Source organism: Cervus elaphus, chromosome 30, assembly GCF_910594005.1.
Source record: "Cervus elaphus chromosome 30, mCerEla1.1, whole genome shotgun sequence".
In the NCBI taxonomy this organism is placed as follows: Eukaryota; Metazoa; Chordata; class Mammalia; order Artiodactyla; family Cervidae; genus Cervus; species Cervus elaphus.
This window is the reverse complement of record NC_057844.1, coordinates 19,935,555-19,958,636: the sequence shown is the minus strand read 5'-3', so window position 1 is coordinate 19,958,636 and position 23,082 is coordinate 19,935,555. Positions and strand designations below refer to the sequence as shown.

The 23,082-nt window shown below is 44.5% G+C and overlaps 1 protein-coding gene and 1 pseudogene across 3 annotated transcripts in view; both read left to right on the top strand.

The window, feature by feature from the left end:
• Positions 1-5,319, top strand: part of EBPL (EBP like) — a 29,163-nt gene extending 23,844 nt beyond the window's left edge. The window contains exons 3-5 of one of the 2 annotated variants that reach the window (XM_043892307.1): positions 2,940-3,078; positions 4,191-4,350; positions 4,771-5,319. In XM_043892307.1, the coding sequence (XP_043748242.1) occupies positions 2,940-3,078; positions 4,191-4,350; positions 4,771-4,803 (332 nt within the window). In that variant the 3' untranslated portion in view covers positions 4,804-5,319. The remainder of the gene's footprint in view (positions 1-2,939; positions 3,079-4,190; positions 4,351-4,770) is intronic. The other variant, XM_043892306.1, reaches the window with a different exon arrangement.
• A 5,807-nt stretch (positions 5,320-11,126) lies between these two features.
• Positions 11,127-14,069, top strand: LOC122686454 (annotated as a pseudogene). The gene has a single exon (XR_006338778.1). The product of XR_006338778.1 is annotated as a gamma-glutamylcyclotransferase-like (transcript).
• The last annotated feature ends 9,013 nt before the right edge of the window (positions 14,070-23,082 follow it).

Below are 23,082 nucleotides of genomic sequence, written 5' to 3'. Positions count from 1 at the left end.
GCTGCCTCCTTCAACTTTGCTGAACTGCCTGTAGTTTCAGACACACCAAGCGCTCTCACCCCTAGGCTTTTGCTCAAACTTTTCCCCTGAAGCACCTCCCCTCCCCTAGTTCAGGGCTCGCCTCCTGTGATTTAAGACCTGAGCTTTCTTTTGTTTCCCCACGAAATGCACTTTATTTCTGTAATTCAGATTATTTCTTAGCACAAGTTCCAGGAGAGGCCATCTGATTTAGGGAGTGAGAGCTGTGTCAGTTCATACACCCTTCCCCACGGAGGGGGCAGCGGACACACCACACGAGGGTCTGTGTGGGGCTCGTGTTAAGTGACCCCCTCCTCTAACTGGCCCTTGAGACTGGACCGGGTACCTTTTGGGACAGAAGTGAATGGTGGGCTGGCCACTGATCTTGTGGTGCTTATCCTCACTTCATCGCTGTGATTGCTGGCGGTCGGACAGCATCTCCGACTCGGTGGACACGAGTGTGAGCAAACTCCGGGAGATGGTGAAGGGACAGGGAAGCCTGGTGTGCTGCAGCCCGGAGGGTCGCAAAGAGTCAAACACAACTGAGCGACTGAACACCAACAATGGAAGGTCTGGGAGTAAGAGAAGAGCCTGAGATTCAGATCCAGGATTGCGTGTGCCTTGACTCCTGGTAGAATCCAGAGGTCCTCCAACGCCCTAAGTGCCCAGCCCCTCCCCACCCTGCTTGCCTGTATGAAGTCTAGACAAGCGGCCCACCCGCACGCCCTCCGGCCTCGCGGACCAGCATGGTGCCTGTGTATCCCTAAGGAGCCGCTTCAGTGCCCTGCCAGCCCTCAGAATCACTCCAGCAGGCCGGCCACATCGCCCGTGGGAACGGGTCACCCACCCTGGTGTTACTGCAGAGCCCGCCTCCCGCAGCCCCTGCGTGTTCACTCCGAGTCCTGGTGCGGCCCCTGTGGCCCCCCGTGGCGCAGTGTCCTCCTCTCCGAGCCTGCGAGTGTCACATCACCAAGGAGCGGCCATCAACCGCATCCGTCCAGTGTCGCCTGCCTGTGGGTGCTGAGCCGCCCGAGAGCCCGGGGTGGCCTCCCTCCCTCCCCTGCAGGGTGAAGAGGAGGTGATCAGAACCCCTCATCTGCTGGTCTGTGCACTGCCTTCCCTCCCTGGCCCCATTCTCTGTCCCCGTCACTTACTGCGTGGTTTGACCTCGCTATAGCATGAGCCACCAGCAGGCAGACTTTGTGTTCTGTGCTAGGCATTCTTGAGGTCTAGCACAGAGGCATCTATATGCTACAAAAAAATTGTTGAATTAAAAAATGAAATGGGGGACTTCCCTGGTGGTCCAGTGGCTAAGACGCCCCGCTCCTGATGCCCCGGGTTCAATCCCCGGTCAGGGAACTAGATCCCACATGCCGCAATTAAGAGTTCTCATGCTGCTCCTAAAGATCCCGCATGCTGCAACAAAGGCTGAAGATCCCTTGTGCCACAGCTAAGACCCAGCACAGCCAAATAAATAAATATATTTTTTTAAATGAATGAATAGGGTTATTTTTGTGAATGTCTGAATACCCACTAATCTCTCTGCTCCCGAAGCACTGACCTTTCACTTGTGATATTTTCTTAGATTTCTGGGTACACTAGATGCTGTATTCCACCTATTGTGTGTGTTTAAATTTAGAGGGAAAACTTTTACTTTCACTGTTAGTTGTTTTCCAGTGAGGTCACGGCTGGCAGTCAGCTAAGGACAGGCTGGACGACTCTGCCAGTTGTGTCTGGCCTCTCACAGTCTCTGCTCACATGTGTCCCTGTGTTATCTCATTTAACAGCTCACTCTGTTTACTGGCCTGTCCTTTCCCTGAGGACAGCCTTTCATCAGAAACCTCTGTCCCCAGCCCCGGAGGGACCCTAACTCTAACCATTAAGAGACTGTTGTTTTGTGCTGTTCAGACCAATCAATCAGATCTTGTAGCTAATTTTGGACCATTCATAGCTTTCGTAAGTTATATGAGAACCGTAGTTAAAGGAAGCAAAGAAGCGGGGGCTTTGGGTCCCTCCCCCCCACACACTGGTTATTTGAGATCTTAGGACCAGCAGGTATTACTTTGGTAAACAGAAAACGAAAGAGATAAAGACAGAGAGAGAGGAGGCAGAGAAGGAGGAAGGAAGGAAAGAAGAGAGAAGGAGGGAAGGAAATATGACTTCATGCAAGGCCCTCGGTCCAGCACTAAAAAGTCTTGTCTGACCTCATGGTGCTTTCTGGAAGAAACCATCCCGATAATGGGGTCTGAAAAGATTTCTTAGTGCACACCTACTCCCGGGTCAACACAGCTGAGGCTTTTGTGGTGGCTGCTGTTAGTGAATACCGTGTCTGGGGCAGACTGAAATGCCTGCTTTGTCCATTTCAGATTCATTCTGTAGTCCAGGCTGTGTGGCTCCCCTCCCCTCCTTGCTGGCCCCTCAACACTCAATTCCTCTTCAGTTATTAATAAACGTGTTTTTATAAACATTTCCTGAACAGTAATTTTCCCACATCTGACTCATACAGACTTTATATTGAAATTATGAAGTTAGGAATGATAATGCATCTACCAAGATAATTATGAAAGATTATCTTTGCAAAGTCTGACTGTGTCAAATTAATTTAGAATTCTGCTGCTTATGATGAAAAAGGAGGAGGTGAAGAAGCCACACCTGTGAAAGCACTTTGGAAAATGCAAATCATTTTACAAATACAACGTGATGTTGTTATCATTACTTGTGTCCAGTGGCAATGTGTTTTTGTCTCAAGACCCCTCTTTCCTTCCACTAAGGCACCATGAAGACTGTAGAGAGAATTGCAGTTCAGTTATTCTTTTTATCTCCTCCAAATGGGGGGGGGGGGGGGGGAGGAAAAAGATCATTTCCACCAACTGTCATAAAAATAATTGCCAGATGAGTAACAAAGTGTATTTTGTTTTTAGGGAAAGAATATGGCAAAGCTGATGCAAGATGGCTTTATTTTGATCCAACCATCGTGTCTGTGGAAATTCTGACCGTCGTCCTGGGTGGATCTCTGGCACTGGTCCTCGTTTATGCCATCGTCAAAGAGAAACATTATCGGTAAGTGCTCTCCCATCCAGCTGGAGAGAGGAGAAACACCAGCTGTCCCGATGCCAAGGGGACTTGTGGAGTGGATAACGACCACCGTTCTCTGTTAGACAAAAAGTGGAGTAGACGAAAATCATTTGATGATAGTTTAATTTCGGATCGGTCAAAATAAGAAACACTAGAAATATGATGGTAGTGACAACCTCGATACTGTATAGACAAGCACAGTGTTAGCAGCTTTGGGTGATTTGCCACCAGTATTGTGGAAAATCAGAGGGTAGTTATTTTCATCCTTTGCCCCCAAATCATTGTAGAAACTCCTCTTCCACGTGCTGCAAAGAGAAGTCTCCTATGTAATTCTGAGGTGGACATGCAAGATAAATAAGTCTTTTCAGAAGCAGCTTGTATAAGGTATGAGGAAGGCAGAAGAGTGAGGTGATGGAGGAGAAAGACGGCAGATTAACCATCCATCAGTCAGGCCCTGAAACTTTGCTCCCTCCCTCTGTTTCCTTCCTCTCCTTCTTAGGGACAGAGTGATCTGGGACGAACAGATTGCTTTCCTGGTAATGATTCCCAGGGAATGGTTTTAGACTCATGTCAGCTGGGTACAGTGGCATTCCATTTTCCACCATCTTGGATCAAAAAAGTCTGTGTAAAACTTCATCATGAAATTTCAAACTTGATAGAGACCTCAGAAGTCATTTAATCCACTTGCCCCCACCCAATTTTACATAGAGAGTTGGTAGGAAAAGTTTTCTCCTGGGTCCCTTGTTGTTCAGTTGATCGGTTGTGTCTGACCCTTTGTGACCCCATGAACTGCAGCCCGCCAGGCTTCCCTGTCCTTCACCATCTCCTGGAGCTTGCTCCTGGGTGCCTTACATGTCCTTGGCTCCATGGTCGTGGCTGTGGATTTGCTACATTTACCCATGTGTTTATTATTTCAAGCATTTTCACACATATGCATTGCTGAATATGTACCAGGCACAGTGCTTTATCTACGTATCTCATTTAATCTCCACAATATTATTCGAGGTTGTTGTTGTTTAGTTGCTAAGTCATGTCCGACTCTACAGACCCCATGGACTGTAGCCCGCCAGGCCTCTTCTGTCTATGGGATTTTCCAGGCAACAATATTGGAGCGAGTTGCTACGCCCTCCTCCAGGGGATCTTCCCGACCCAGGGATCGAACCCAAGTCTCCTGCATTGTCAGGTGAATTTTTTACCACCGAGCCACCAGTGAAGCATTATTCAAGGAAAGGACTATTATTAGCCCTTTTCCAACAGGTGAGATTGGAGCTCATAGATTCACATCCCCGTCTCTCTTTTGTGACTTCACTAAACCTTCCAAGGGATAGGACTGGATACCCAAGAGACCTTCTTTAACTCTGAGCATAATTTAGAGAGGGTGCTGTTGCTTCTCCGAGGAAAGTGTCGGTTCGTTGGCTCCGACTCTTTGTGACCCCATGGACTGTAGCCTCCCAATTTCTCTGCCCGTGGGATTCTCCAGGCAAGAATACCGGAGTGGGTTGCCATTTTCTTCTCCAAAGGAAAATGAAAGCATGGGTCTTCATCAGTTATCAGCTTGCCCCATCGAGGGAGCTCTATGTGGAACCTGAGGCCCCACTTTCAGGGAGGTGTTCTGCTGCGGGAGATGATGTTGGTGCAGCTGGTAGTTTCATCCCTGTCTCTCTTTCTCTCTAACAGGCATTTCGTACAGATTACCCTGTGCGTGTGTGAATTGTATGGCGGGTGGATGACCTTCTGCCCAGACTGGCTTATGGGAAGCCCCAACCTCAACACCAACAGTTGGCTCTACTTTTGGGTCTATCTGGTATTTTTTAATGGTGTTTGGGTTCTGATCCCAGGACTGTTACTGTGGCAGTCATGGGTAGAACTCAAGAAAATGCATCACAGAGGATCTAATTCACGCAAAAAGTTTCAGTGAATTTTCAAAAGTCATAAACACTGTCAGCTTGCCTTATGAGAATGAATCCTTTTTGTTGGGCCAAAATGTAATGCATTCCAGTCTGTGCTTTTCTTTTTTTATTGTCATTTTTGAACACCTAATTGATTTCAGTGGAATCAATTTCAAATGGACTATAAGGTTGACGAGTTTTTGCTGTTGTTGTTTTTTCCAATTAAATGGCAATACAGGGAACAGAATAAATTTTAAACAAAACAAAGCACATTTAATTATATCCTTTTATGGCTAACATTAACTGTTCTACATTAATAAAGCCAATTATCATGAAATACCATAGGGCATGTTATATTAACTTTTTATTTCAAAGAACTTATTGTTGCTTCAACTTCTGATCTTCCCATCAGTCTTTTGGTTACCGAAGTGAAACCAGAAATGAAATGAATGCTTCTGTTTTGCGTTTGTACTGTATCAAATTTGTGAAGCCACCAAAAAAAAAGACAGTAGAAGGAATTTGTGAGTGGGTTAACTCCTCATGGGTGAACACTGGGGTTTCACCAACAGCTGATTAATTTATATCTGTTCTCTTGCAAGGAGGAAGATTTGAAATACCTTACAAAAATACGATTAAAAAGTAAATCAGGAAATAGCAACATAGGGAAAGTAAGAGTGAGAAATAATAAGATGAAGGTAAAGTTAGTATGCAGAAAGGCATGCCATGATGTCATGTGTAATTGATATAAGTGACACATAAATTTGACATTTACCTTCATTACCAAGAGGGAAATACAGCCACACGCTGTTGCAGGAAACACTTGTTTGGGCAGATGTTGTAGCAGTTCTGTCGGAGGTGGGGAGCGGGTACTCACCTTAACTCGTTCAACACCTGCGTTTCGTATAGCCTCTCAGCTCGGGTGTGTTCTCTGCCTAGGACGGTAGCCTGGCACAGACACACACCAGGCCCTGGTTGGTCACGGTGGACGCTGTCACTCAGCTCAGCCTTCGTTCCTCTCGGTCTAGGTCTCCCCTGACCCTGCAGAGAGCTGCAGTCATAGTGCTGGGTGCCACGTTGGTTCCACCTTTCGAGGTATTTGTAAGAGGTTTGACGGGTGAAAGCATGAAGACCGTTCTCAGCTGTTCCTTTGCGTTGTTGTTTTTCTGCTCTCCAGTGACAGGGAATGTCTGTGGCTGTGGAGATGTGAGGGTTTGGGGCGTTAGCACATCAAGCATTCAGCTTTGTGGGCAGCGAGAGGCAGTTGTGTTTGGGGCAGTGGGAACAGAGGCCAGTGGCGGCCTCAGTGGTAATGCCTTCCTTGGGAGGGGCCGCCCTGTGCTCCTCTGGGAGCCCTTTCTAGAAGTTTAGCCAAGCATCTGCTCTTGCTGTCCTCCAGTGAGATTCCCGTATTCAGTTCTCCTGCTTAAAATATACCTAGAGTAATTGCTGTTTTCTGTGCTTATATCTTGAATGATACTTGACTACGATATTTGTTGAATACTGAATGAATATGGGCAAGTAAGCTTGAGGAATATTATATTAGCACATTAAAGACTTCAGAAGTTCTGAAGTAAAGAAGCGAGATTAATTTGTTAAGCCCAACTTTCCCCAACATATATCAGACTACTTTAACAAGTAGGATGGTGTTTCATGGAACATCAGGTAGGGGGAAGCTCTGAGTAACAGAGTCCAATTTTCATGGGATTAAAAACGAACCAGTAAATAATTAAAGTAGCATTTTAAAAAATGTCATTTGCTATCGCATTCTAATATTTAGGGGAAAACAGAAAGATATTCAAGTCTTACACAGAAAACAAAGACAACTATAAAACACTGAGAGAAGTTAAATAAGACCTAAATAAACGAGAGATATGTCATGTTCATGGATTGGAAGGCTCAATATTGTAAAGAAGTCAGTTCTCCCCAGATTGATCTATAGAGTCCATGTAATCCCAATTAATTAAATCCCAACAGATTTATCTATTTGCCATTTTTTAAATGATAAGTTGATTTTAAGATATTTTATGGCAATGCAAAGGGCCAAGAAGGCTAAGACAAGGCTGTGAGAGCTCAGAGCTGGAGGACTTACTCTATCAGACATTAAGTCTTAGTATAAAGCTGCAGTAATTACGGCAAGGTAGAGCTGGTACAGGAAAACCAGTGAGTAGACAGACCAACGAAGCAGACTGGAGAGACCAGAATCAGACCTTCCTGTGTGGACTCTGGATTTAGGACGAAGGTACCGCTGCAGAGCAATGGGGAAAAGATAGTCTTTTCAGTAAATGGTGCCGGGCCAGTTGCATATCCATGCGGGGAATATGAATTTTGATCCTTACCTCACACCATGCATAATATCAACTCCAGGGGAATTGTTGATTTTAATATGAAAGGCAAATAATAAAGCTTCAAGAAGAAAAAATAGGAGAATACATCCTTTAAAAGGATTCAAAACCAGCAATAAGTTTGACTACTTTAAAATCAAGTATTGATACTTTCAATCATCAAAATCCACCATTAAGAGAAAAAAAGGAAGCCAAAAGGTGGAAGACATTTGTAGTACATATAGCTGACAGAAGACCTATCCCAATGAGTAAATCAATTAGACAAAGACATGCAATTTAATAGAGAAAAGTTGATGAGATAATCTGACTAAATACTTCACAAAAGAGAAGGGATTCGGGGGAATGATAATTAAGGCCACAAGATGCTGCTGTGTGCTTCTGGGGTTATTCACTCCATCGTGTCCAACTCTTTTCAGCCCCATGGACTGTAGCCCACCAGTCTCCTCTGTCCGTGAGGATTCTCCAGGCAAGGATACTGGAATGGGTTGCCATGCCCTCCTCCAGGGGATCTTCCCAACCCAAGGCTCAAACCCAGGTTTCAAACACATTGCAGCTGCATTTTTTACCTACTGAGCTACCAGAGACCTGTTAAAATGGCTAAAAATGAAAAGACTGACAGTGATGAGTGTTGGTGAAGATGCAGAACCACTGGACCTCTCATACACTGTTGGTGGAGTGTAAAGTGGAAAACTGTTTTGAAATGGAACTGAACGTGTGCCTGCCCTAAAACCCAGCTTATGTATGCTTCACAGAAGTGCTTACTCTGCACCAGAACGGTAACATCATTCATTATAAGCCCAAACCAGAACCAACCTAAATGAATAAATTGTGGTATATACATACAGTGGACTGTAGATACATACAGGAAAAATTCCAGTAATGAAAATTAACAGCCTACTTCTCATGGATGCATTGCACAAAAATCGTTATAAGTAAAAGAAGCCAGACCCAGAGGGTACGTATTGTGTGATTCAATTTCTGTAAGCTTCAAAAGCAGATAAACTAGGGGAATTCCCTGGTGGTCCAGTTGGTTAGGGTGCCTTGCTTTCACTGCCGAGCTGGAGGGTTCAGTTCCTGGTCAGGAACTAAGATCTCACAAACCACACGTTGCAGTTAGGAAAAAAGTGTAAAAAAAAGAGAAAAGTGTGTACATGTCAATTCCCATCTCTATGTATAAAATAATCAACTAATGAGAACAAAGAACTCTATCCACATAGGAGGAAATCCAGAAAAAGAGGGGATATATGTATGTATGTGTATAGCAGATTCACTTTCCTGTACAGTAAAAATGAACATTGTAAAGCAGCTATACCCCAATAAAAGTCAATTTTTTAAAAAATGGATTAAACTGTGGTGTTAGAAATCAGGACAGAGGTTGCCTCTGGGGAAGCGGGTGGGGATAGCGATGGGGAGGAGTCATGAAGGGGCTTCTGAGGTGCTGGTAATGTTTTATTTTTTTCATCTGAGTGGTGGTTATAATTTGTGATAAGTCATTCAACTGTACCTGTATGAATGGTGTACTTTTCTCTATGTACGTTATACTTCAACTTAAAAAGTTTATTTGTTGAGATTCCTGGTATAAAGACCTGAAAAGTATCTCACCGGGTCCTCATGACGAGAACACTGCGTCCTTGACGGCAGTTTGAGTCCGACTGGGGCTGTTCTAACCGTGTCCCCCATGTGGGCTGAAGGCGGGATGCCAGAGAGCCTGGATCAGCCTTTCTATGAGGGATTACCTAGTCGTTTCCAGCACTTTGCTTTCTGCTGATCTGGCTCAAGCCACGGGTAAACAGAGTGGAGAAGAATGGACGGGCTTACATATCGTGCAGGCAGTCCTAAAAATACGCCTTTCCTCAACCGAGCTTTTGCTGAGTGTTGGATGGGAGAGAAGTGGAGGTTATAGACTCTGACAGGACCTTGGAGGACAGATACATTTTACTGCCAAGTAAGGACCTGAATGTTTTAACCCTTCAGTGAGTGGGGAGGATTGGTGTCCCCATATGAAGTCTAACAGGTCACTGAACAAAAGCCTGTCTCCCTGTGACAGGAGGTAGGGACGAGGTAACACAGGTAATACTGTATTTCATTAACTCTAAGATAGATGTTTTCCACCCACATTTTAACATTTTAAAAATGAGAATGCATTTTACAACTAATGTGTCATGATTGAGTTGGCCTTGTTTTTTGTTTCAAAAATATAATCATCTATAATTGATCGCATCTTGAAAGTGAAAGTCGCTCAGTCATGTCTGACTCTTTGCGACCCCATGGACTATCCAGTCCATGAACTTCTCCAGGGCAGAATATGGGAGTGGGTAGCCATTCCCTTCTCCAGGGGATCTTCTCAACCCAGGGATCGAACCCAGGTCTCCCACATTGCAGGTGGATTCTTTATCAGCTGAACCACCAGGGAAGCCCTGTGGCATCTTAGAGTCAATTAAATAAGTCACTACCTTCAATATTGTTTCTCTCTTCAAGTGTGAATATCTCCAACTACTTGGATTCAAATATGTCTTAAGTCTAAATTTTACTTGGGACCTTAGGAATCATTTACTCCAATATCTGCCCCACCCCCGCACCCCCGTTCCATCACATTTGTTTTCTAGGAGCTGGCCATAGAAGGCATATTTTAATGATTTGCCTATCAAATGATTTGCAGTGAGTTATGAATTGCTTATATTAAAGGCAGCTAGATTCCTGCAAACTGTCCATCCCTTCTCAGTGCTATTTACACCATAAATTTCCTCGGCACACTCTTCCTTTCCAAGTAATGTTGAGGCACATATCAGCATAATCCATCCAAAATCAGAGTCTAAATGATGACATTTTCTTGTATTTAATTATGTCAGCTCTACAGTCCTGAAGTACTAGCACTGAGGCTTTAGGAAAAGTCTACAGGCTGCAGTGTTGTTCAGTCGCTGAATCATGTTCGATTCTTTGTAACCCCATGAACTGTAGCCCACCAGGCTCCTCTGTCATCCACTGTCTCTCAGAGATTGTTCAAATTCATGTCCATTGTGTCAGTGATGCTATCTCAGTTCAGTTCAGTTGCTCAGCCATGTCCGACTGTTTGCAACCCCATGGACCGCACACCATGGGGTCGCAAAGATGCGATCTAACCATTTCATAAAACTTTGTCCAAAAAAGGCTTGACGGAAACCAAAATGCACAAAGTTTGGAGAAGAATCCTAGGTTTTCTTTCTTTTCAAAGCATTCTTAAAATCCATGTAACGTTGTTTGTTATGAAAGCTGGAGTTTGGATCTAAAAATAATTTATAATGAGAGTAATTGGATAAAGCCTTGAATGAGAAAGGTTAACTGTTGCTGTCCACCCTGTTGTTGTAAAACTCCCTCGAGGTCAGTAAACACCCTGGCAGGCCTCCGCTACTCACTGTCCTTTTAGAAACCCTACATCTTCTCTCCCTTTCCATGGCCCTGACCCTCCGGCCGACCCGACATAACAAAACCACTGCTTCCCTGTAGGATGCAGATCACGTCCATTAATTCATATTAAGGTGCGAGTAACTGACAGTGGTCGGATGTATCATCCTTCCCGGATGTATTTGTGTTTAAAAAATACAATTGGGAATCAGGGGAGCCTTCATGGAAGAGCTGACATCTGCAGGCTGAGTGGAGGTTTTCCTTGTGGAGAGAAGGAGAGAGCATCCAAGTACAAAGAGCTGTCATAGAAAGAGGAGGAACTCAGTTCCTGCTTGATTACTCTGAAGTTAAAGATTTTTGGAAACAGTGCTTCACAAATGACGCTGGTGCTTCATATTGTATCACATCAGGAGACGCATAATGTCAGGATTTTAAACTTGACTTTGGCAATCCCCAAGGCAAAACAAGTGAAACTTGGCATGGAGGTATAGCCACCATTTTTGAAAGTCCTGGTGATGAAGTATGGGGAGTAGTATGGAAAATGAACAAAAGCAATTTAAGTTCTCTGGATAGCAAGAAGGGGTTAAAAGTGGAATGTATGCCCCAATAGAAGTTACTGTTTCAACTCAAGAAGGAAAAGAAATAATCTGTCGAAGTTATCAGATGACAAATTATGAGCGTGTTCCCCCATCACCCCAGTATAAAAAGGTCATTTGCATGGGTGCAAAAGAGAACGGTTTGCCACTGGAGTACCAAAAGAAGTTAAATGCAATAGAACCAAATGACTACAAAGGAAAGGTCTCAGAAGAAATTGAAGACATTATCAAAAAGGGGGAAGCAAAGACTCATTAGAACTTAATGGAATATATCTACATATATTTTCTCTATATGCTAATACCTTTTTAACATTTAGAACAGGGATCTGAGATGTATTTCTGTTTAATATGTTTCAACAGTGTTCTGGAGGGTTATCTCACTTGGGTGATTCCTTGTTTTCAGACTGTAAAAAGACCAAGGCAGGAGTTAGACAATTGAAAGGGGGGCTATGAGAGGTGTTGGAATGCATGACAGTTAGGTGTGAGTACTCCTGTGAACCCTTAAAGTTACTTTATTGAGTTTATCTGAAGTGTATTTTTGCTCTGTGACTGAAGATAAATTTGCAACTTAATGATGGTGCTGGTAAATTGCTCAGCTCTGGGATTTTTTAAAATCAGCTTAATAAGAGCAAGCAAACTGAAGAGACAATTGATTATAAAATTTTTTAATTATTTAAAAACTACTTAAAAATTTTAAAATTATTTTAAAATTTAAAAGATGGCATAATGTTCTTAGAGGAATAAATGTATTTGCGGTTTAAAAAAAAATACAATTGATCCTTGCCCGTTGATAAAAATGGAAAATCCAGATAAGCAAAAAGAAAAATAATTACCCCCAGTATCATCAGACAGAACTGCTATTACAAATTTAGTTTCCATTTCTCAAGCTGTTGCCTGTGCCTGTATTAACATAGGTGGGAGAGGATACTTTTACCATGTGAAGAAGGGTTTTAACCTCCCCGCTGCTTTCCTCTCTCTCCCTTGCCCCAGATTTATCATCCAAGAAGTAGCAGTATACTATACTTGTCCACACAGAACCAAGTGGATAGAATTACAGAACATGCCCCCATCCTTGAGAAATTCATGCGCTCACAGAGGCTGATAGGTAGCAGTTATCATTTATTTTTGGAAACCAGTTTCCTTAGATGTTTATGTCCACACAGATCAAGTTGACATCTTAAAATATTGGATTGGCCACCTCCCAACTCTTCAAGGGAGGGATCAAGTGTGCGGAGCCTGCTGCAGTGCTATGTTTTAGGTGTCTAATCCCTTCCCCTCTGGAAGCCTCTCTCAGTCCCCCAGTCAGAAGAGGAGGACTCTGCATTCTTGTAACCCTGTCTGTGTCACTTAAGTGGCCTCGTTTTGTTATTTTTGATATCCACCTTCCCAACTACACGTGGGCCCTTCAAGGTCACACTTAGAATCATAGAATCATATATTGTTTAAAGGGGCCTTGGGCGGGGAGTAGGGGAGGATGAACTGGGAGATTGGGATTGGCATATATACTCTTCTATATATAAAACAGATAACTGATGAGAACCTACTGGATAGCATGGGCAACTCTTCTCAATGTTCTGTGGCCACCTCAGTGGGAAGGAAATCTAAAAAATGGATGTGTGTGTGTGTGTGTGTATAACTGAATCACTTTGTTGTAGAGCAGAAACTAACACAATATTGTAAAGCAACTATACTCCAATAAAAATGTTTTAAAAGGGGGGTGGGGCCTGGGTAGGTTCAGCTCACACACAAGGAGACTAAGGCTCAGAGAGGTTGGATAACCCACCCAAGTCCACATAGCTTTTTAGTAAACTAGAACCTAGTTCTCTTAAAAGTACTTTTAGGGACTTCCCTGGGAGTCCATTGGTTAAGTCTTCATCTTCTGATGCAGTGGGTGCAGGTTTTATCCCTGGCCTGGAGCTAAGATTCCATGGGCCTCCTAAAAAACATAAAATGAAGCAATTTTGTAACAAGTTCAACAAAGACCTAAAAGATGCTCCACATCAAATAAGTACTTTTTTAAGTCCAATGGTGTTAGACATGTTGCCAGAAGCCTGCAAGCTGTGAAAATCATTCAGTTTTGTGGATTTTTTAATGGTCAAAAAAATTCAACCTCAGTACATTTTTGATCGTCCGGGTCTATTCATTATACTTGAGGAGCCTCTCAATTCCATTGTTCTGTGTTTGCTGATCATGTTCTGTGTTCTGTCTTTTTAGTTAAAAAAATAAATATTCTGTCTTGGCCTCTCATTTTTGATTTGCTGTTTTGTGCTGAAAGGAACCATGCACAGAGTTTTGGCATTTCTTGGTTACATTCTGGGAGTCGGGCTGCTTTTGGTCCCAAGGGTGCTGGAGGTGGGGTTGATGCGATCTAATCACTAAGAACTGGAAGCAGGAATTGGGTCTCACCCAACTGGGTCCAGGAACTGGGTGGGTCTCATGTGCTTCTGAGCGCCCACAATTTGAACTCTCTCGGTAAAGCCTGTAGGGAGATGGGACCGCAAATTCATGCTCCCTGCAACAGCGACATCTGGCGGTCATGGGGTAATTTGAGAGGCTGATCTGTGGGTTCTGACCGGATGCCCTGATTGTATTTATTAATAGTAAAGCAATTGCTTGTCACTGTGGAAGCCACTGCCCTTTCCCGGGGAACCCCGTTTCCTCCCATGACACGCCCACCTCTAACCACCCAACACCCAGGAAGCAGCAGCTTCCTGCCTCCTGGGGGCCCTCTCCCCCCAGCCCCACTGGCTGCCTGGGTGCGAAGCAGTGGACTTGGGCCATCTGGCAAGGGTCAGCCACCAGCGGCCAAGGTAGGCCAGGCCTGGCCTGCATTCTGGTGCTTGAAGGCCAGTGATTCACTGCCCACTTGGGCATCAGGTGGCTGCGGTATTTTTAGTGTCCCACTCTGGAAAGCGTCAGTAGTTCTCTAGCCCGAAGTTCTGTGTAAAAAGGGTTCCGTGATCATGATCAAAAGCTGTATACTCTAATCCTGCATGCCTTGCTTTTGTTGTCGTTCAGTCGCTCAGTCGTGTCCGACTCTTTGCGACCCCATGAACTGCAGCACTCCAGGCTTCCCAGTCCTTCACCATCTCCCGGAGCTTGCTCAAGCTCATGTCCATTGAGTCGGTGATGCCATCCAACCATCTCATCCTCTGTCTTCCCCTTCTCCTCCTGCCCTCAATCTTTCCCAGCACCAGGGTCTTTTCCAATGAGTCAGCTCTTCACGTCAGATGGCCAAAGTATTGGAGCTTCGGCATCAGTCCTTCCAGTGAATATTCAGGGTTGATTTCCTTTAGGATGGACTGGTTTGATCTCCGTGCAGTCCAAGGGACTCTCAAGAGTCTTCTCCAACACCACAGTTCTTGCTTTAGAGCCTGGCTATTCCCATATTATCATATTAAGGGCTTTGAGATGTCCTGCAATGGAGAAACCTGTGTAATTCCATTAAACCTAGCACCTCCCAAGCTTGTTGGACCACGGAACCCTCTTTTCAGGCCAACAGCCCTTCACAACCTTCATAACCGGTGGTTCACAGATCCCAGCTTGGGGAGCGCTGGCCCACATGCCACAGCCACGTCGTGAGAGCTGTCAGCTGCCTTGACACGTGGCTGCATCTGCACCCCAGATGGCATCTTCTTGGATGCCAGTTGCTCCCGAAAGTGAACCTGAGCTCATCGTGAGTCAGCCCTGCCTGGACCATTGCCCCAGTCCTAATCCCGCTCCGCCCTGGCTCTCCACCACCTCCCAGCTCTCCTGGTAGCTGAACCACTGGGCGGCAGCAGGGGGGAGAGGAGCCCCCCACGCCTCCACATCTGTTGCAATCCTCTTCCTCATGCCCCCCTCCTGCCCTCACCCCAGATCAGCACCCAGAGGGTGCTGCTTGCTTTGAGGCCAGGAGCCCCTTAGACAGCAATCTTCTTGCTTTTTCTTGCTTTCTGCCTTTCGAGTCCTCATCCTGTGTTCCCCAGCATCTGCTCGGAATGCCCTGGGCCTGCGAAAGAAAGTGAAAGTGTTAGTCACTCAGTCACATCTGACTCTTTGTGACCCCATGGACTGTAGCCCCCCAGGCTCCTATGTCCATGGGGATTTTCCAAGCAAGAATACTGGAGTCTGTAGCCATTCCCTTCAGGGGATCTTCCCCACCCAGGGATCAAACCTGGGTCTCCCGCATTGTGGGCAGATTCTTTACTATCTGAGCCACCAGGGAAGCCCCTGGGCCTGGGAGGAGCCTTTTATTAAGTGAATCAGTCTCACAGTTCTGACTTGGAAGACTTCAGCCCTGGCTACCCTGGCTGGCATTCTGAGAATGTATTGCCCTTTTTTTTTTTTCCCATTAAATCCAAGCAAGATGTAAACCACAGCCTTTGAATCTGTGAACTGGTCCTTCATCCCTGGTTTCCCTCCTCTTCATATCCCCAGACCCCCACGTTTTTGGTTGAGTCCCTCCCACTTGGCAGCCCCATTCCAAGCAGAGCTGGTTCTGCAGGAAGAGCGAAGGTGGTTTTGTTACAAGACTGGGTGCGATTAAATCCCAGGGGTCCTGCCAGCTGAGGTACATTCCCCCTCTGTTGCATGCTGTCTTCCTCCTCTCTGCTTTGATCAAGATTGTATAGGAATCTCTGTTTTAAGTCTATTCCGGGATCTCTGGCTTCCAGAACCCATTGCCTGCTCTCCATTCTTAACTAAAGCCTGCTCTCAGCATAACATCTAATCCGTATATTCACATTAAGTTAGAATCAACTGAACACCCACAAGATGGAAGAGAGTTTTATGGCCAGGGACTCCTCCTGGGAGCACGTGAAATCAGAAAACCAAGGAATCTTAAGAATTCCAAAAAGCAGTTTCACACAAAACTGAGAAGTAGCCATTATCACTGCATCTTCCCCCTCAACATCCATATGCCCCTGGCGTGACCATGTTTATGTCAGACTGTCCTCTGTAAAAATGTCAAAGCACATGCCAAGTTTGTAGGACGTTTGTCATCCACCACCCCTGTCTGAGGTTAGTTCTTTTCTTAGCTCGTAAATGATTCAAGACTCAAGCTGTTTTTATGATTTGACCTTGGGATACCACCCTTGAGCATTATTTTATAAACCAGTGAAATCACAGTATAAAACTATAGATACGTGGTTTCCAACATTGAGTGCCTGTATTAGTCACCCAGCACCATAGGGGAAAAACACACAATAATCTTCTTAGTGGCATGCAGTGGTAAGCATTTGTCTTCGGAGCCCTGTGGGTGACCCAGAACTGGCTGATCCCAGCTGGCCTCAGCTGGCCATCTCTGCTTGGGCAGCAGTGGCTTCAGGTCTCTGGACTGCTTAGTAGCTTTTTGTTTGTTTTAAAATTATTTTATCTTTGCCTGTGCTGGGTCTTTGTTGCTATGCTCAGGCTTTTTTCCAGTTGCAGTGAATGGGGGGTACTCTCTAGCTGTGGAGCGAGGGTTTCTCATCGCGGTGGCATCTCCTGATGCAGAGCATAGGCTCTAGGGTACAGGCTTAGGAGTTGTGGTTCATGGGCTTAGTTGCCCCTTGTCATGTGGGATCTTCCCACAGCGGGGATCGAATCCACGTCCCCTGCATTGGCAGGCGAACTCTTAACCACTAGGGAAGTCCTTGGCGGTTTTGCTATCCATGCCGCTCATCCTCTCCTCCTCAGACAGCCGGCTAGCTGAAGCTTATTCTTCTGATGGCAGAGTCAGCAGAGGGAAGCCCCCGCGTGCAAACACTGTTCAAACCAACCCCTGCTTGTGTCTATCTGCTGACAGCCCATTAGCCAAAGAAAGTCACATGGCCAACCCCAGTGTCGACAGAAGGACACTCCATCCACGATGAAGCCATAGCAAATGTGGGAATGGAGAAAGGAGTGAAGAATCGGGGCCAATAATACCCCCATGCTCACCGGTGGCACACAAGAAAACGATAAAGTGTTTCTTCAGCCAGTTGCTGCTAGCAGCGTTGCAAAGGTGCTTCAAGGAGCCCATCCAGTCCTGGGAAACTTCTGAAGGTTAAACAGCTCACAGGCTCCCTGTGGCCAGAGAACCAGGTGACCACCCTGCTCAATCCAAGTCAGCTTCTGGTGGGAGAGGGCAGCCCGGGAGGCCAGGTGAGGAGGGAGAAGTCAGCGGAGGTGTAGAGAACAGAGCAGTCAACCAAAGAACTCTTCCACAGCTCAAGATGCAAACCTCTATGCTCTGAGGCATTGATGCCAAGGAAAGCAGAGGGCAGAGCCTCTGGGCCAGCCAGGTGAAGGCCAGCGCTAGCCGAAATCTGGACAGGAAGGAATACCAAGTAGGCAAGCCCTACAATTATTTGGGTTTAGATGCTTAAATTAAGTGGCTGACTTTATTTTTTTGGGCTCCAAAATCACTGCAGATGGTGATTGCAGCCATGAAATTAAAAGATGCTTACTCCTTGGAAGGAACGTTATGACCAACCTAGACAGCATATTAAAAAGCAGAGACATTACTTTGTCAATAAAGGTCTGTCTAGTCAAGGCTATGGTTTTTCCAGTAGTCATGTATGGATGTGAGAGTTGGACTATAAGTGTAAATCTATGGCTGATTCATATCAATGTATGACAAAACCCACTGAAATGTTGTGAAGTAATTAGCCTCCAACTAATAAAAAAATTTAAAAAAAAAAAAGAAAAAAAAAAAAAAAAAGAAAGCTGAGCGCCAAAGAAGTGATGCTTTTGAGCTGTGGTGTTGGAGAAGACTCTTGAGAGTCCCTTGGACTGCAAGGAGATCCAACCATTCCATCCTAAAGATCAGTCCTGGGTGTTCATTGGAAGGACTGATATTGAAGCTGAAACTCCAATACTTTGGCCACCTGATGTGAAGAGCTGACTCATTTGAAAAGACCCTGATGCTGGGAAAGATTGAGGACAGGAGGAGAAGGGGACGACAGAGGATGAGATGGTTGGATGGCATCACTGACTCAATGGACATGAGTCTGAGTAAACTCTGGGAGTTGATGGACAGGGAGCCCTGGCGTGCTGCGGTTCATGGGGTCGCAAAGAGTCGGACACGACTGAGCGACTGAACTGAACTGAACTGAAGCAAAGTTATCCGTGATGTTCTGGTTGCTCTTGCCTTATTTATTCTTTAAAATGTAATTTTTATTTTTATAAAAATCATACAGGTGTCTAGTGTAAGAAGTGAAATAAAACCCAGAGGCCTATAATGGAAAACAGCAGTCTCCTGCTTGGGGCTTCCCTAGTGGCTCAGACGGTAAAGAATCTGCCTGCAGTGCAGGAGACCAGGGTTCGATCCCTGGGTTGGGAAGATCCCCTGGAGGAGGGCATGGCAACCCACTCCAGTGTTCTTGCCTGGGGAATCCCATGGACAGAGGAGCCTGGCGGGCTGCAGTCCATGGGGTTGCAGAGAGTCGCACATGGCTGAGCCACTAACACACACACAGTCTCCACGCCCACCACGTCGTAATTACCTCTCCCCAGAAGCACTGTCTTAGCTGTGTCTTGTCATATTTTCTCTATATTTTCCCCCAAATTTATGTTGTTGTTCCTTGATTTTTCAACCTTACACAGCATCTGTTTTCCTACCTTGGAAGAGAAGAATTTAACCCTGTCACACTCTCCCCCATGCTCCACCCACACACATATTTCCCTTCCTCCATCCTCCCAGCAGAGATGTTTTGGTTAAATGAATATTTTACTACTTATATTATTATGACTTAAGTAAAAACTTTTCACAACTGAGCCATTTAGTATACTGTATTTCCTTTTGGTGCAACTTTTGTTTCCTCAAGAGGTTGTGTTTTTTTTTTGGTCTGTTTGCTTGGTTTTCTCTTGATAAATGCTTATCAATAACACAGCCCTAGACTGTCAGAACTGCGGATTTCACTGATGCAATCGAATAGATAAGAGTCAACCACTGCGTTTTTTGGTAGGTTTATCTGCAACATCCTTCTTCTGGGAACCACGCGTTCTCTTGTTCCCTTCTATACGAATTGCTCTGGAGGCCGTCACAGAGCTGTTCTCCAAACTCCTCTGCTGCCCTCTGGTGGTGAATCTCACCATGCCTGCATCCCTGATCATTTCAGTTTCTTCTCTTGAAGGAGCGTGACGACCAGTAGCCTTTTTAATAAAAGATGTTCGTGTTCTCATTTATCTGAAAATGACATTCTGTCCTCATAAATGATTGATAGCTTGATTGGGTGTAAAATTCTAGGGGAAAATAATTTTCCCTCAGAATGTTTTCTCTTAACTTTCCATTTTGAAATAATTTTCGACTTACAGAAAGTCGCATAAACATTACAGAATTATATCTAATGCCTTTACCCATCTACCCCTAATGCTAACGTCTTATGTAGCCGGGATGCACGGAGAAGTGTACATCAAAAAAAAAAAAGAGGCAACTAAGCAATTAACTTCAGTACGCTATGTTAACACAGTGGCAGACTTTGGATCTCGCCAGTTTTTCCAATCATGTTTTATTTTCCAGGATCCAATCTAGGACCTCACATTGTACTGAGTTGCTGAATCTTCTTAGGCTCCTCCATCTGAACCGGTCCTCAGTCTGTCTTTCATGGTCTTAACAATTTTGAAGAATACTGGTCAATTATTTTGTAGAATGTCCCTCGATTTGGATTTTTCTGATGTTTTTCATGATTCGGTTGAGCTTATGGACTTTGGGGTGAGGATACCACCGAGCCGATGTGCCCCTCTGCCCACCTCGTATCAGGGCTCCGTGTTGATGCCATACTCACAACTCAGGATGTCCATCTGCATCACTTGGCTTGGTAGTTCATGCTAGGCTTCTCACTCTTATTATTATTTTTCCTTTTATAACTAGTAAAAATACTGGTAGACATACTCTAAGATAATGAATATTTTTATCCTCAGACTTTCACTTATCAAATTTTAGCATCCATTGGTGAATCTTGCCTATAGTTATTAATAGAATGTACTTAATAGTAATTTTCTATTTGCCTCATTTCTTTTACAGTCATTAATGAAATTCTTTTGTAAGATGAAGCTGTTCCTTCTCCTCCATGTATTTAGTCATTCATTTAGTTATTTGTATCAGCACGCACTCATCGATATTTCTTTTATCCTAGGGGTTATCGTACAATTTTATTGTTCAAATTGCCCTCTGAATTGAAGGCTTTGTTCCATTATCCTTTAAATTTCAGTATTGCTGTTAAGTTTAATGCTATTCTGGTTCTTGACCTTTAATATGTGACCTGTCTTTTTTAGGATGTTCTGAAATTGAACAGTATTGTGCTCATGTTTATAACATGCATTTGTATTGGGCAACTCCATAGACTTTTTCAAGCTGGAAACTCATGTGTTCTGAAAAATGTTCTTGTTTTATTTATTTATCTAATATTTCACCCCCTCTAATTTTTCATTCTTTCTGATTTTTCTGGGACACCATTATCCCGATGCTAAAGTTTGAGACTAATCCTCTAGTTTTCTTATGTTTTAATTCCCAATTTTTCCTCCTTTATCTTTTTGTTCTGCCTTTTAGGAGATTTTTGCTTCTACTGTCTTCCAACTTTGTGCTGGATTTCAGTGTAGATTTCCTAGAGTGCTTTCTTGGTTTCTAAATTGTTTTTTATAGCCATGTTGCTTCATGGATGTGAGATCTCTTATTTCTAAGGAGATTTATCATTTGGGCGAAGTTTTCTTTTGCTTCCTGCAATGATCTCTTTCTCCTCTTTCCTCTGACTTGTTTTTTCCTTTCTCTCTCTCATATTGGAGACTTTTTCTCATGTCCTGTCATCCTTTATTACCTGTTCCTATTTGAGTAAGGCATCATCATTTCTTCACACTGGAGCGATCCATCACTCACTGCCTTCAGCAAGAGATGGAGCTTTGCTTCCCTACAAGTGAGATAATCAAATGTTGTCACCTGATGGCATGCAACATGAAGTAGAGAATGTCACCTCCCTATCTCACCAAAAACATCTGATCTGAATCTAATTGCACCTTTAGACCTGACTTCCACTTGACAGCATTTACAAGTGATACGGGGACCAGTTAAATGACACACGACCCAGTCAGACACATCAGCTCTTAGATGCTTCTTCAATGAAGGGCCTGGTCCCTTCAAAATATCAACATCGTGGGGCAAACAAAAGGAAGGAGGACTGTTCTAGGAAGGACAATAAAGAGACATAATAACCAGATGCAATGACATTCTAGGGACAGTGCGGGAAATCTGAATATGGATTGAATATTGGAATGTATTTGGGAACTATTTGAAATTTTCTCAGGTGTGATAATGCATGTGGCTTAGAGCTGATGAGATCCTTATTCTTTGAATAGAGATACTGAAATTGTAGAGGTGAAATATAATGTCTGCAGTCAAATGGTTCAGAAAAATACTATATGTACACACCTATACCTAAAGATAAAGCAAATATGCTAAGGTGTAGCAATTGTAGCGCTTAAGAGGTAGACATGTAGGTGTTCATTATAGTGGGTTTCTTTTCAGCTTTTCTGTCTGTTTACATTTTCCATAATAAAAAATGTAGGTGGAGGAAAGAGGAAGATACCAGAAAGCTTCTAGAAGCTCCTGTGAGTCCTGGCTCATGGGCAGGCAGGGCTCATCCCCTGGTGAGCCAGCTGGTTCATCCGGGGACCTTCAGATGTCAGGGTTGTGTCTTCTCTCCAGCCAGCCAGTTCCTAGAGAGGGGCTCCCAGTTCCTACCTCCCTGTGTAAACCTCACTGCCAGCCCCTGGGAGCTGGAAGCGGGAGGGTCCAGGCAGCCTCACGTCAGTTCACACACTTTCAAGGAATTTTTTTAATAGATATCTCATCTCATCTTCAGCTGGGTAACACCTCCAGAGAATAAACTGAAAGCATCCAGTTGTCCAGACTGAATAAAATAGCAAAGGAATCTGAGGCTGTGTCTCTTCATACTGACTTTCCACAAATTATGTTTCCTTTGTTGCTCCATGAGAGCCCAAGTCCTGAGATGTCCTGGGGTTTGTGTCAGAAGGACTTGCTTGTGTGAGGCTGTGTAGACCAAGATTTCTGGCCACACTTCTGCAGAGATTCAAATTCTGCTGTGTGACCTGGGACAAGTTGTTTAACCTCTCTGTGCCTCATCCCCCAGATCAGGTCAGAAACTCTCACACTGTTGGGGGATTATGTAGGTTAATACACCTTCGACACACCAGTGCCCAGCACAGAGTGAGTCCTTCAACTGAACATACACACACACACATACATACATACATCCCAACCCCCAGCAACTTATATTTCCACTTTCTTTGGTCTGTGAGTCACTTGCTATCTTCTGTAATAGTGCTATCTCAAAAAAAAAAAAAAAATTGTGCTATCTCAAGCCTGCCAGATTCCCTTCTGCTTTCTTTGTCCCTGTGGGCTTTGGTGTTTTTTTTTTAATCCCTTTATTGTCCCTCCTGTCAGGTATGGGGAGACGGTAGAGTCACGTGTCTATGTGCATTTCACAACGTGGAACCACAAGTCTCAACAGCTTGCTTGCTTTCTCTGTCTCTCCTGAAGCAGCCCCCCCAGGTAGTACATTCGTCATAGTCTGGCCTGAGCTCACAGAGTGTAGCAGGCAGAGCCGGGGGAGCAAATGCCAGGCTTCTTACTCAGGTGTGGATCCAGCTCCTAAAGTTCTGAAGAAAATGCTGAGAAACGCCTCGGGATGAACCTGCTGATTGCATGTCCCATGAGCTCCTTTCTGAAATCCCCTGAGTCACCAACACTTTCTGAGGGGAAGGAAGGGTGTGTGATGGGTCCACCCCAAAGCTTGTGTAAAAACCTCGTGACCCGTGGCTGTG